Here is a 15,343-nt window from a genome sequence, read left to right on the forward strand (position 1 = left end):
CCATGTGGAAATTCGATACTTGGAATACTCCTAGATGAAGTGCTATAGCGGTATATCTATGCGCTTGCGGATTTTATCTGTCGACATAAGAAATACTAACAACATATCAAATCAATCTATCTTACTAAATTTTTGGAAATATTTTAGTGACTTCTAGGTGATATGTAAAAGCGAGGAGGCATCTTAAGAGAAAAAAGACCTAGTATTCCGCTCTGATCGCCATTCATGCTGTGCACCATCCATCTTAGCCATGCCACCCTTAGAATGCGTTGTCAATCAGCTACAGTTATCAGCAGACCCATTACCACATTATCAGTTGTCACTCTCAGAAAACAAATTTATATGTTCTCCAGATTATCTTTCTAAAAAGGGTCAAACAAAGAAATGCAACAACCCTTGAACTTATTGTTCTTACAAGAGTCCAATAAAACATTTTGTATAAACTAGGAAGGTAGCCCGCGCATCGCGCGGGCATGCACTATAAATTATGTTTGAAAAAAATATATAAGATGGCAGAATATCAGCCAGATGACACTTGTCATTTCATAAGTACTGTTTATCCATAACTTATCTCATCAGTGTTGCTTAGATAATTTTTCCAATCTATTTGTTAGCTTTTAAAATACATAATATTTAATACATTCATATAAACAATTATCTATGATCTCTTCGTTATCTAGAAAGGAGTTAGATTTAATTTGTTTGGAAACATGTGATGTTTTGTCTTGTTTAATAAAATGTTTAGGGTCTTTCTTTTTTTTAGCAAATCCTAAATAACTATTATTGAAAATGAATATATTTTATTTTTTAATGAATATATTTTATTGACGCAATTTGTTATATATTTATATATAAATTTCTAAAGATATATCGTAGATCTCCCTTCCCTAATATATGTGTGATCTATAGTATCTTTCTTTTTTTAAAAAAAAGAAAATACCTAGTCAATATGAGTCTGAACATTTTAGTAATTACAAATGTAACTTCTCAACCAACTATAAACCGCAAACATTGTGTGGCTTATATATATACAATAATGTGCAGAGGAACTCGTAATGTCATGAAAGTCAATAATATCTAAGCACTTAAAAAATAGGAACATGTATAATTGTTCTAATTTTAGTGAAAAATTAAGTTTAAAATATAGGCGTTATGGATCTTTAAATTGTTGGTTTAATTATAAATAGAGCAATTTATATTAGAATCAGATGTGTGGCTCAAAAGATATGTATGCTTTAATATTATTGATTATTTCTCTTTTTATTGGTTATAAAAATATCAAGGAGGGTATAGGGGAAAGTGCGAGCCGGGGGATGAGGGGACGGGTAGTGTTGTGTTTGTGCATATGTGAGGAGGGGGTAAAGTTTGGGGGGTGGGGGCGGGGTTTATTTCCTAGTTTTTATAAATGATTTAAATAAAAACCGATGATTTATTGTTTTGTTCCTAAAATTTCGAATAATATTTTTTAATTATTAAAATGTAACACCTAGCGGCTTAAGATTTTTTTTAAAAAAATAGATCTAATGGTTTAAAATAATGGATATACATATTTAATTCATAACCGGTGGTCAAATGTGTTTTTCTATAATTTCTAAGATTTTGTTTTTAATTTAAGACATAACACGTGACATGTAAGTGCTCTATTGAGAATGTACGATGATTTAAGGTGATATAGTTTGTTTGATTTTTTTTATTTGGTTGACACGCATAGGTGTCTACAAATGACGTATTATTTACAGTGAAATTGGGTAATATAGATCTTGAATTATTTAGAAGATGTTTTAAAGAACATTGATTGGATATTTATCATATATAGATCTTAATTTTACTAAATATATTTATATTTGTGAAGTAATATATTTTACTTTTATATTGTTGAACTTAAAAACCATATATAACTTAAGAATTATAATCATTTAGCTTTCTAATTATTTTTTGTTTTTATATTAAGTTGCTAATTAGTTAAAAATTAGAAGAATGAAGAATTGAATGAGAGAGGAGAGGAGGAGGAGAGAGTACGTATGTAGTTAATTAGTTACTATTGCCTTATTGTATCATAATTGATCCACCGATTTGAATAAAAAATTAGACTTGATATTGAAGGAAATTCTTAGGGTTTCCTTCAATTTTGGGGAGGACTCATGAAAATGATACGTGCATGTGATAAATTGAAAAAGACCAACATGTAATAATTCTTTACCACCAAAATATAGCTAACTAATATGAGTCTTAAACCGTTGATTTGATTAAAAAACAGTAGTTCAAGTGTATAATAAACTGAATGTGTAGTTCAAGTGTATCACTGTGATCACTCCTATAATTTAGGTAGCATGCATGGTGCACAGCGAGCTCCTGCAGGCTCCATATCTCTAACTTATTGTAACAAATTATGCTTTGTAGCTTAACAACCTTGGAGAAAAAAGGGGAGATGGAGAGGAGTAGATGCGTACCTAGCTATCTACGTCTTGCGTGCGGGGAGGAGGTACGCGGCGTTCGGAGATGAGAGGATACGGATTAGCTTAAATCTAATGGCTCAAAATAATGGGTCCACCTATTTTAAGTGAAAATCAATGGTTCGAATTTTCTCTATTTATTATAATGCCACGTGGCGATTTAGGAGCGTTTTAAGGAAGCCACATGGCGATTTGAGAGTGTTTTTAGAAAGTTTCATGGACTTTTAGTATATAATAGATAGTATTGGCTCAAGTTGGTCCCATTACATTTGAATGAAAATAATAGTATAAAGTAATATTACACAGTCTATTTACCTTTTCCAGAACAATTTACGAAGTATCTGAAACAAAGTCTTGGATTATGGTGCGAACCACTACTGGAATCCTCACCGAATGTGTGACACCATCTAGCCATGTTAAGCTTCCAAACGTGTAGCCTGCTTGTACTCTCTGCCTTGCGGTGAATGTCACCTTGAATGTTGCACTTCTACTACCACCTCTGGTGAATGTGATAATTGAAGGTTCAACAGACATCCTCACACCGGCTGGTGCCTCAATTGATGCCTTGTAAGTTCCTTCTTCCCCTCCGACGTTGGTTACAGTGCGCCAAACCGTGACAGAGTCCTTAAGGTCTGGCACGGCGATGGATGGAAGGTTGAGCTGATAGAGCTGGCCCACATAGGACTCACAGTCATCCTTAGGGCCAAGGGTACAGTTGAAAAACTTAGTGTATTCCTTCGGGTCAATGTCATAGACAAGCCCAGGGTCAATGGACTTGTCTGGGTCGATCTGGCCACCACCAAAGTCGAATGGATCGGCGATCTTCCTAGGTGCTCCCTCAGCTTGTATTGGCATACCAAAACGATCGGTCACCGATGCTGCAATAGTAGAGAGATATATACTAATAGTTTGTTAGTCCTAAGTTACCCATATAAGGTATATACACTGAACTTGTAGTGTGGCATGAGTACATGCCTGTGGTGACAATGGCAGACTTGATCATGGCCGGCGACCAGTCCGGGTGAACCGACTTGAGCAGCGCCGCCACCGCCGAGACGTGCGGGCATGCCATGGACGTCCCAGACATGAATTTGTATGAGTCGCCCACAGCAGCCAGGATGCTGACTCCAGGTGCAGATATGTCAGGCTGTTGAACACAGAATCGGATATCAGAAGGTAATTTCACACATAGGAATCAAGAGGAACGCCGTTAATTATCTCATTGTTGTTGGATATTCATGTCAAGATCAAGGTCGTTGTTGTCACCTTGAGGATGACAGGAAATTCATTGCTCGGGCCTCTCGACGAGAACATGGCGATCCTCGGTGCGAGTACCCCATTCCCAACCACGCTCACCACCCGAGATATCTTCACCACAGATTTCCTGAAACAAATAATATACGAAGAACATTTCAGAGTTTTCAGAGGAGCACAACCAGGTTCTGATTACTTTGTCCCAATGTAGTTGGTCACCAAAGAGCTCGAACTCTCACCTTGTGCTTTTGGCGTAGGAGGCGATCCTGCTTGCGATTTCGTAGTCGACCAGCACGCAGCTGGCCGGCAGATACAGGTGGCAGAAGTCCTCGAAGCCAACCAAGACGTTGGCGCTGTACTGCGCATAGATGAGACCCTTCGCGCGTCTCTTCACGACGGCGACGAATGTGGCGGCGAACGAGCTGTTTGGTGACGAGTTGGCCGCCTCCAACGGCGCCGAGCACAGGACGATCTTGCCGGTGATGTTGACTGACGCCAGAGAGTCCTCGTCGCATCTGCGTCAATGGCATATATTGGCATTGGTCAGCGTCACTCGTTAAATTTTGTAGGTGCAGAAATATTCGTATATATAATGTGTTGACTGCTAGCTGCGTTGTTCTGGCGTCTGGCGATGATCATTTCGTTCCGTTACCTTTGCCCATCGACGAGCATATGAAAGTTGCTGCTGTTCATTGTTGCATTGTAGTTAAGAGATTGTCCCTGGATTTAAAATCGACATGAAAAAAGAAATAATCACTATTAACCTTTCACATAGTGCAGGTGTGTCTTTTGAAAGAAACTAGCTGGGCGGCCCACGCAATTGCGCGGCTAGCACCCAAATAAAATCATATATTTTTTAATATGATTTTACTTAAAATTTATTAAATAGCTATCTTATTGTCTTAAGACTTTGAAAGACCAAACCTTATCATTCTCGTGTTTCTAATTATATAGTTTTTAAAAGTCACTCCAGTTGCTACCTTTTATGTCACCTCCTTCTTTATTTGCTTGCTCGATCTACCACTACTTCAATCCATTCTTCTTGGAACCTTTAAAAATTGGATTTTATAGTTTTTGAGTTTATTGTCATGATGGGTTTCGTTTTTATAATTTCTAGATGTCCCGTCAAATGTTGCCATTATACTTCTCTACAACCCGTCCACTGTGCCTCTTCTCTTTATTGTCATTGAGATTTTAAAATTGAACATAATTATCGTTTGGGTTCATTTTTACTTTCTAGAAGTCCCACCAAAGTCCAAACCGTCAGCGGCTTTGCCATTGTACTCCTCTACGGCTCGCCCGCTGCCTCCCTTCGTTATTATCATCGAGATTTTAAAATCGAACATGGTTATCATTCGTTTTTTTTTTACTTTTTAGAAATTACAAACATTTAAAAATTGGACTTGTAGTTTCATTTTTTATAATTTTTAGAAGTCCCATCAAACGATGCCACTATACCCCTCTACAACCCGTCCGCCGCCTACTCTTTATTACCATTGTGATTCTAAAAATTGAACATAAGTATCATTGGAATTCATTTTTTATTTTCTAGAAGTCCCGTCAACCGTCGGTGGCTCTGCAACTATACTCTTATACACCCGCACGCCGCTTCTCCTTTTTATTGTCATTGAGATTTTAAAAATCGAAATAATTATCAATGGGGTTTATTTTTTTTTACTTATAGAAGTCCCGGCAACTGTCTTACTTGTTTGCTTCACGGCCTGCCTGACGTCCCTCCTTTTAATCGTCATTAGGATTCTATTTGGTGTTTTATTAATAATTTTTATATCTCGTATCAACCGCCACTACTTTACTCTTTTATAGGCCTGTTACTTAATTTATCTCGTCATGTGTTTTAGATCGTCTTCTCTTTCAATAGTCTTTATTTTTATCACAAATTTTAGTTATTTATAAATTGTATTCCTAATTGAAATCTTATTTTTCTTTTTCTAATTTCAGAATTTTAGTTAATACCGTATTATGTTGTTTTATTGTTTTTATTGTTTATTTTCAATTTCAGCTGTTTCAAAATTGTATTCCTACTTGAACTATCTTTTAATTTTTCTAATTTTGGATATTATTTTATTTTTTTATTCTACATTTTAATTAATCTCGTATTGGGTTCTTATATGGATTCTTCTTTCAATATTGCTTATTTTTAATTCTGAATTTCAGCTAATTTTAAATTTTATTCCTGCTTAACTCTTCTTTTATTTTCTTTTGTTAATTTTGGATTTATTTTTATTTTTATTTCAAATTTTAATTAATCTCGGATTGGGTTCTTATATGAACTTTTCTTTCAATATTCCTTATTTTTAATTCCGAATTTCATCTATTTTTAAATTTTATTCCTACTTGGACTCTCCTTTCCTTCTCTAATTTTTTATTTTATTTTATTTTTATTTTGAATTTTAATTAATCTCGTAGTGGGTTCTGATATGGAAACTTCTTTCAATATTGCTTATTTTTAATTCCGAATTTCAGCTATTTTTAAATTGTATTTCTACTTGGACTCTCCTTTCCTTTTCTAATTTTGGATTTTATTTTATTTTTATTTCAAATTTTGATTAATCTCGTATTGGGTTCTTATATGAAAACTTCTTTCAATATTGCTTATTTTTAATTCCGAATTTCAGATATTTTTAAATTGTACTTCTACTTGGACTCTTTTTTCTTTTTCTTCGATTAATGTGGGAATTTCTAGCCTCCACAGCGAATGTGGTGCTTCCTTTCAAAGCTGTTTTAATAATATAATAGAATAGATAGATAGATAGATAGATAGATAGAAACAAACAGAAAAAAGAAAAAGGTCGGTGGTGCGTACCACAAGCTTCTCTTTGTTCCCGAGCGATATCACGGTTGGAAACGAGCGATCGATGGTGCTAGCGGCCACCGTGATGACCCACGGCACGGCGTTCGACACGGACTGTGGCACGGGGCCCTCGTTCCCGCCGGCGAACACCACGGTGATCCCCCTCGCCACGGCGTGCAGCGTCCCGGCGACCTCACCGTACCCTCCCAGCGACAGCGACAGCACGTCCACGCCGTCGTTTATGGCGTCGTCGATGGCCGCGAGGACGGACGCGTCGCCACACGTGGAGTTGCTGTCACCCCAGCAAGCCTTGTAGACCGCCAGCCTCGCCCGCGGCGCACCTCCGCGGGCCATGCCCGCGGCCAGGCCGCTCTGCCGGTGGCTCACGTTCCACACCTGCCCGCCGACGATCGTCGAGGCAGTGTGCGTGCCGTGTCCGCTAAGATCCCTTGGTGACATGTACTCACCTTTCACTAGTAGAGAAACCATCTTTCGTCGGTCGGCCGATTTCCACAATAGTCCCGGATGCAATAAAAACTGGGGCTAAAGATGATCTTTAGTCCCGGTTCAAAAGGGTAACGGGCATATTTGATCTTTAGTCCCGGTTTGTGTTACCAACCGGGACTAAAGATCATCTTTAGTCCCGGTTCGAATGCTGTCAGGACCTGTCAGGCCCCCCCGGGATCTTTAGTCTCGGTTGGTAGCACCAACCGGGACTAAAGATCTTAACTTACCAACCGGGACTAAAGATCCCGGTGATCTTTAGCCCCGGTTGGTGCTACCAACCGGGACTAAAGATCTTAACTTTAGTCCCGGTTGGATCCCGGTGATCTTTAGCCCCGGTTGGTGCTACCAACCGGGACTAAAGTCCCACCCCTATATATATGTCTTCTTCCTCCTCCAGCTGCCCGAGCAAGCTTCAAAATTTCTTCAAAAAAGAGGGGAGGTCATGCCAAAATTTCTATTGAATTTATTTTGGTGATTACATACAAATCGGATGTGCCTAAAAGGTTTGCAACTTCATCCTCCAATGTTTTTTTTGTCATACTACATTTGCACCTATGTTTTGCACACTTTTTTTGTCTCCAAAATTTAGTTGTAAGTTGATGAGAGAGAAAATGTGTGTGGGGAAGAAAGAATATATAGAAATTTAGTTCATTTGCTAAACAAGGTTTTATAAAATAGTTGAGAAGGAAAACTCTAGTGAAAGTTAATATTAAATAATAGAAAACAAACTAAAATAAAAATTAAAAGAAGTAAAACACATTAAAATTAGTTTAAAACTTTACAAATAGTTTTTAAGAATTATTTGGTGTGATATTTTATGATTTTTGTATGAATAAAGATATCTTATAATTATTGTATGACTGTCATTATTGTAAGAATAATTATTTGTGTGCGGTTTTTTTGACTCATGTAGATGGATCGGCAATGGATGTACGCTGACCGGCGGTCCAAAGAGTTTATTGACGGCGTGCACTATTTTTTGAGAGTGGCCGAAGCTAACAGGCAAAGGGGTTTTATTTGTTGTCCATGCAATAAGTGTAAGAATCAGAAGGAGTATTCTGCATCCAGGACTATTCATTTCCACTTGTTTGAGTCGGGGTTCATGCCAAGCTATAATTGTTGGACATCCCACGGAGAGCAAGGTGTTGAAATGGAAGAAGATGAAGTGGAAGACGACAATATTCCGGACTTTGCTCAGTATGTTGGATTTGAAGGAAATCAAACGGGCGAGGAGGAAATAGCTGCTGATGGTAACGACGTTGCGGATGATCTTGGTCAGATGTTGCAGGACGCCAGGGAAGACTGCGAAAGTGAAAAGGAGGCCCATAAATTGGACAAGATGTTGGAGGACCACAGAACTTCGTTGTACCCAGGTTGCGAGCAGGGGCACAAAAAGTTGGATACCACTCTGGAGTTGTTGCAATGGAAGGCAAAAAATGGGGTTAGTGACAAGGCATTTGGCGATTTATTGAAACTCGTCAAGAACATTCTTCCGGGGGAAACAAATTGCCCGAGACAACGTACGAGGCTAAGAAGATAGTCTGCCCGTTAGGACTGGAAGTTCATAAGATTCACGCATGTCCGAACGATTGTATCCTATATCGCGGTGAGGAGTATGAGAACCTAGAAGCATGCCCTGTTTGCAAAGCACTACGATACAAGATTAGACGGGACGATCCAGGAGAAGTTGACGGGCAGCTAACAAAGAAGAGAATTCCTGCTAAGGTGATGTGGTATTTCCCTATAATACCACGGCTAAGGCGTTTGTTCAGGAACAAGGGGAATGCTAGAATGTTGCGATGGCACGCTGAAGAGCGTCAACAGGACGGGATGCTTTGTGATGTCGATGATTTGTGATGTCGAGAGATGATATTTTTTTGTTTTGATTTGTAACTCGAGGCTCGATCCCTCCCGTCCCGGCTTGATCTGGGCCCGCGCGGCTTGATCTTCTCACCGCCGTGACCATCGGAGGATGGCGGCTGCTCGGGGTTCTTGATCTGGATGAGGTAGGACGCCTTCGAATCCACGTTCATGGCCTCCCGCCGCTCGACGGCAGCGTCGGCATCATCGTGACAACGGGCCGGCGAGGGGAGCTCGAGATTGTAGATGGGTGTGCACGCGGTGGCCGTACTCGCCGCTAGCCTGTGCTGTGTGCGGTGTGTCATCGTGTTGTTCTGAAAATCAAAATTCAAAACAACGATGTCACATTACATCATAGCATCGGCTTGCACATCTGGCACTGACACCAATCAATTTATGATTTTGAGCCGCAATTTGGTTTACATCAGAAAAAATTATCTTCGAATGTGGTGCCGAGCTCGACGTATCCCCACTCTCCAGTAGGGCCGGCAGCGGTCGCGCAGGCTCATCTTCATCTTCCCATCAAGAATTCAAGATCAGCCGGGGAGCAGCGGCTGCTCCTCGATCGATGTTCACCTCCTGCAATCAACGACAGGAGCAGCTTCGAAAATGTCCAAAACATCTGTAATTCTCTATCTTTCCCTACGCCAGTAGTACGAGACAACCTCCTTCCCATGTCTGCCTTCGCGGCCGTCATGGCGTCATGGTCGTGCTGCTTCTTGTGCCCATTGACCCATTCTTGCCGTAGTCCGGCGCATGCTTCTCCTTGACGCCGCCGACGGTGACGAGCTGCACATCTACCGCTACTTGGTACAGTAGCGGTGGTAGCCTGATAAGCGGTGGCAACCCAGGGTAGAGGCAGAAAGCGACAACGACTCCCTCGATATATATGGAGGTTGAAGGAGGATTGACGGTGAACGGGCAGGCGGTGTCCTCTTGCTCATGAGCCGCTTACGCTCAGATCGAGCCGGGACAGATCAAGCGCCATCAGCCGCACGCACATAGATCGGGCTCGGGTGAGCCTGGAGCCGAGCGGAGCGCCCCGTCCGATTGATACATCATCCACGCGTCAATAATCCAGAGCAGGGCTGCAGAAGACGGGGTTTGCATCCGGTCTCCACCAAATTTTTTTCCCATGTGACAGGAACTTGTAACGTGCCTTGAATACGTGCCTGTGGTGATAATGGCAGACTTGATCATGGCAGGTGACCAGTCAGGGTGAACCGACTTGAGCAGCGCTGCCACAGCTGATACATGTGGGCATGCCATAGACGTCCCGGACATGAACTTGTACGAGTCGCCCACAGCTGCCAGGATGCTGACTCCAGGTGCAGCTACATCAGGCTGTTGAACACACGGACAGAATCAGGTTTTGACAACACCCAGAAAGTAGTGTCACATACTCACATTCACATATATATGGAGTATAGAAAGTAGTACATTCATCCATGTCAAGGTCATGGTCTTTGTTACCTTGAGTATGCCAGGAAAATCGATGCTTGGGCCTCTCGACGAGAACGCGGCGATCCTCGGTGCGAGCACTCCATTCCCGACAACGGTCACCGCCCGAGATATCTTCGCCACCGGTTTCCTGGAAGAGATGATATGTAGAAGAGTCTCTATGTAGAAACATTTGAGTGTTTTCAGACCACAGCCAGTTTTTTGAAAGTTTTGACTCTATTCCTATGTAACTTGTCTTCAAGAGCTCGAAACTCACCTTGTGCTGTTCAAATAGGAGGCGATTCTGGCTGCGATTTCGAAGTCGACCATCATGCAGCCTGCGGGGAGGATCTTGTTGCAGTTTTCTAGATCATCGAAGACGTTGGTTCTCTGGTGCGCAAAGATGAGGCCTTTTGCGCCGCCCTTGGCGATGCCGATTGCTGCAGTGCCGAACGCTGGGTTCGGCGACGAGGTGGCTGCAGCCTCCAAAGGCACGTAGCACAGGACGATTTTGCCAGTGACGTTGACAGTCGCTAGTGACTCCTCATCGCAGCTGCGTGTCAATGGCATTGGTCTCAGCATCAATCACTAGCTCAAGATTTATTTATTTTATTAAGTGTAGAAGAATTCGTATCACTTTCTCATGACCATTTCGTTCAATTACCTGGACCCAAAGACAAGCATATGATAGTTGCTGTTGTTCTTTGTTGCGTTGAAGTTGAGAGATTGTCCCTGGAATTAAGACGATGGACGTTCAAAAATTTATCACATTTAAACTGTAAAGCAGTGCAGATGTCTTTTGCAAACAGAAAAAAAAAAGAAAAAAAAGGTCGATCATCACGATGCATACCACCAGCTTCTCTTTGTTGCCGAGCGAGACCACGGTGGGGAATGAGCGATCTATGGTGGTGGCAGCCACCGTGATGACCCACGGCACGACGTTCTCCACCGTCTGCGGCGCAGGGCCGGCGTTCCCGCCGGCAAACACCACGGTCATCCCGCTCGCCACGGCGTGCAGCGTCCCGGGGATGTCGCTACCAATCCCCAACGACAAGGACAGCACGTCCACGCCATCGTTGATGGCGTCGTCGACGGCGGCGAGGACCGCGGCGGCGCTGCACGTACCGGCGGTGCCCCAGCACGCCTTGTAGACCGCCAGGCGCGCGCGCGGCGCCCCGCCACGGGCCACGCCGGCGGCCAGGCCGCTCCGGTGGTGGCTCGCGTTCCAAACCTGCTTGCCGGCGATCGTCGAGGCGGTGTGCGTGCCGTGCCCGTTTAGGTCCCTTGGTGACATGTAGTCGCCCTTAAGAGACTCGTCCGGGACGCCGCTGGAGTACCAGCGCGCACCGATGATCTTCCGGTTGCAACCCGTGGTGTTGAACGCCACGCCGGTCTGGCACTTGCCCTTCCACCGTGCTGGCACAGGGCCGTAGCTATTGTCGTCGAAGCTTTGTGATTCAGGCCATATCCCTATACAACACGTTTCATTAAAGATAAATTTTTCAAATTTTATATATTTTTTAGATAATGAAAAGATTCCTGGCCTTTGCTTAAAAAAGCTACAGCCACTTATTATATAATTCACTGAATGGAGAGCATAAAAAACATCAAAGATCTGGACAATAACTAATAATACCAACACAAAATAGAGAAACATTTGAGTGAGGATGGTAGAATGTAAGTCATTTTCAACCTGTATCAACACCAACGATGACATCTTCACCATAGCCTGCCTTCTTCAAAAGACTTGATTGTTCGTTGTAGTTAAGGCCAAGAAAATCCCAGCTCCGTGTAGTGTGTGTTTCATGGTAAGTGTTAGGCTTCACAGTGATAACTCCGGGTAATTCTGCACCAGAAACTCATTAGTTCATTAATATCATGCAAGAAGCAAGACAACAAGCTCATGTTATAGGGTTTTTTTTTAGAACTAGGAAGGTAGCCCGCGCATCGCGCGGGCATGCACTATAAATTATGTTTGAAAAAAATATATAAGATGGCAGAATATCAGCCAGATGACACTTGTCATTTCATAAGTACTGTTTATCCATAACTTATCTCATCAGTGTTGCTTAGATAATTTTTCCAATCTATTTGTTAGCTTTTAAAATACATAATATTTAATACATTCATATAAACAATTATCTATGATCTCTTCGTTATCTAGAAAGGAGTTAGATTTAATTTGTTTGGAAACATGTGATGTTTTGTCTTGTTTAATAAAATGTTTAGGGTCTTTCTTTTTTTTAGCAAATCCTAAATAACTATTATTGAAAATGAATATATTTTATTTTTTAATGAATATATTTTATTGACGCAATTTGTTATATATTTATATATAAATTTCTAAAGATATATCGTAGATCTCCCTTCCCTAATATATGTGTGATCTATAGTATCTTTCTTTTTTTAAAAAAAAGAAAATACCTAGTCAATATGAGTCTGAACATTTTAGTAATTACAAATGTAACTTCTCAACCAACTATAAACCGCAAACATTGTGTGGCTTATATATATACAATAATGTGCAGAGGAACTCATAATGTCATGAAAGTCAATAATATCTAAGCACTTAAAAAATAGGAACATGTATAATTGTTCTAATTTTAGTGAAAAATTAAGTTTAAAATATAGGCGTTATGGATCTTTAAATTGTTGGTTTAATTATAAATAGAGCAATTTATATTAGAATCAGATGTGTGGCTCAAAAGATATGTATGCTTTAATATTATTGATTATTTCTCTTTTTATTGGTTATAAAAATATCAAGGAGGGTATAGGGGAAAGTGCGAGCCGGGGGATGAGGGGACGGGTAGTGTTGTGTTTGTGCATATGTGAGGAGGGGGTAAAGTTTGGGGGGTGGGGGCGGGGTTTATTTCCTAGTTTTTATAAATGATTTAAATAAAAACCGATGATTTATTGTTTTGTTCCTAAAATTTCGAATAATATTTTTTAATTATTAAAATGTAACACCTAGCGGCTTAAGATTTTTTTTAAAAAAATAGATCTAATGGTTTAAAATAATGGATATACATATTTAATTCATAACCGGTGGTCAAATGTGTTTTTCTATAATTTCTAAGATTTTGTTTTTAATTTAAGACATAACACGTGACATGTAAGTGCTCTATTGAGAATGTACGATGATTTAAGGTGATATAGTTTGTTTGATTTTTTTTATTTGGTTGACACGCATAGGTGTCTACAAATGACGTATTATTTACAGTGAAATTGGGTAATATAGATCTTGAATTATTTAGAAGATGTTTTAAAGAACATTGATTGGATATTTATCATATATAGATCTTAATTTTACTAAATATATTTATATTTGTGAAGTAATATATTTTACTTTTATATTGTTGAACTTAAAAACCATATATAACTTAAGAATTATAATCATTTAGCTTTCTAATTATTTTTTGTTTTTATATTAAGTTGCTAATTAGTTAAAAATTAGAAGAATGAAGAATTGAATGAGAGAGGAGAGGAGGAGGAGAGAGTACGTATGTAGTTAATTAGTTACTATTGCCTTATTGTATCATAATTGATCCACCGATTTGAATAAAAAATTAGACTTGATATTGAAGGAAATTCTTAGGGTTTCCTTCAATTTTGGGGAGGACTCATGAAAATGATACGTGCATGTGATAAATTGAAAAAGACCAACATGTAATAATTCTTTACCACCAAAATATAGCTAACTAATATGAGTCTTAAACCGTTGATTTGATTAAAAAACAGTAGTTCAAGTGTATAATAAACTGAATGTGTAGTTCAAGTGTATCACTGTGATCACTCCTATAATTTAGGTAGCATGCATGGTGCACAGCGAGCTCCTGCAGGCTCCATATCTCTAACTTATTGTAACAAATTATGCTTTGTAGCTTAACAACCTTGGAGAAAAAAGGGGAGATGGAGAGGAGTAGATGCGTACCTAGCTATCTACGTCTTGCGTGCGGGGAGGAGGTACGCGGCGTTCGGAGATGAGAGGATACGGATTAGCTTAAATCTAATGGCTCAAAATAATGGGTCCACCTATTTTAAGTGAAAATCAATGGTTCGAATTTTCTCTATTTATTATAATGCCACGTGGCGATTTAGGAGCGTTTTAAGGAAGCCACATGGCGATTTGAGAGTGTTTTTAGAAAGTTTCATGGACTTTTAGTATATAATAGATAGATAGATAGATAGATAGATAGATAGATAGATAGATAGATAGATAGATAGATAATAGATGTCATAGGGGTTGATGATTACTTGCAAGTTCATCAGCTTGGGACTCGGTGAGCATTGCGGCGAATCCAGAGAATCCGTGCTTGTAACTGTAGACTATGGATTTCATGGCTTCATCTTTACTGTTCCATTGAAAACAAGTCACAAAATTAACCCGAGTTTCCGACTTTCCGTATAAAAAAGAAGAATTAACCCGAGTTCCTTTTCATGTCAAAGATGCAGAATTCACTACGTGAACCACTAATACCTCCCAAAAACTGAAGTAAGAGCATCATGGTGCGATGCAGTCACCACAGATGGATCATCGTGCTTCTTCTCCCCCATGTAGACGATGTAGAGCTGAAAATTAAATCAATGAAAAACAAGTTTCCAAGAATCAATATCAGTAATTTCCGTGCAACAAAGAACGAAATCGCGTCTCCCTGAAAGGGGAAGCGGCTTACTCTGCTAGACGCATTGGCGAAAACAGGGAGCACCAGTAGAAGAACAAAGAGCAGAGTAGAAGGGAAAGGCGATCTCGAATCCATGTTTGATTTCGAGGAGTGTATTCTTGTGGTTTGGTGTTGATCTTCTGCTCAGCCGTTCAGGTATAAATAGCAGCTAGCATCCAACATTAACCATGGGTGTGCAAGAACAGTTTTTTTTCAAACAGAGCATCACCATGTTGACGCGTTGATTGTTTTGTCAAGTCACACGTAACAAAAGGGACTACAGTACTAGTTAATAAACCAGGTTCACGCTGTACGGTGAGCACTGTGATTTGATTTGTTCATCGTGTTCAAAT

At 40.1% G+C, this 15,343-nt stretch overlaps 1 protein-coding gene across 1 annotated transcript; it reads right to left on the reverse strand.

Annotated features, from left to right (window-relative positions):
* Positions 1–2,783: 2,783 nt before the first annotated feature.
* On the reverse strand, positions 2,784–15,086 carry LOC9267535 (subtilisin-like protease SBT3.3). Its single transcript, XM_066307208.1, has 10 exons — positions 15,003–15,086; positions 14,807–14,898; positions 14,584–14,681; positions 12,020–12,172; positions 11,177–11,796; positions 10,991–11,058; positions 10,604–10,879; positions 10,360–10,477; positions 10,059–10,230; positions 2,784–3,331 (listed from the first exon to the last, which is right to left on the reverse strand). Exons 1-10 carry the CDS (start codon positions 15,084–15,086, stop codon positions 2,784–2,786), a joined length of 2,229 nt encoding a protein of 742 aa, XP_066163305.1.
* Between the last annotated feature and the right edge of the window lie 257 nt (positions 15,087–15,343).

Source organism: Oryza sativa, chromosome 2, assembly GCF_034140825.1.
Source record: "Oryza sativa Japonica Group chromosome 2, ASM3414082v1".
NCBI lineage: Eukaryota > Viridiplantae > Streptophyta > Magnoliopsida > Poales > Poaceae > Oryza > Oryza sativa.

What these genes read in the sequence shown, in the direction of transcription:
- LOC9267535 (XM_066307208.1), bottom strand. Translation starts at nt 15,086, where the DNA reads ATGGATTCGAGATCGCCTTTCCCTTCTACTCTGCTCTTTGTTCTTCTA. An exon ending in CTTACTTCAGTTTTTGGGAG is followed by an intron (nt 14,682 to 14,806) that starts GTATTAGTGGTT and finishes TCAATGGAACAG; the next exon opens with TAAAGATGAAGCCATGAAAT. An exon ending in ATGCTTGTCTTTGGGTCCAG is followed by an intron (nt 10,880 to 10,990) that starts GTAATTGAACGA and finishes ATTGACACGCAG; the next exon opens with CTGCGATGAGGAGTCACTAG.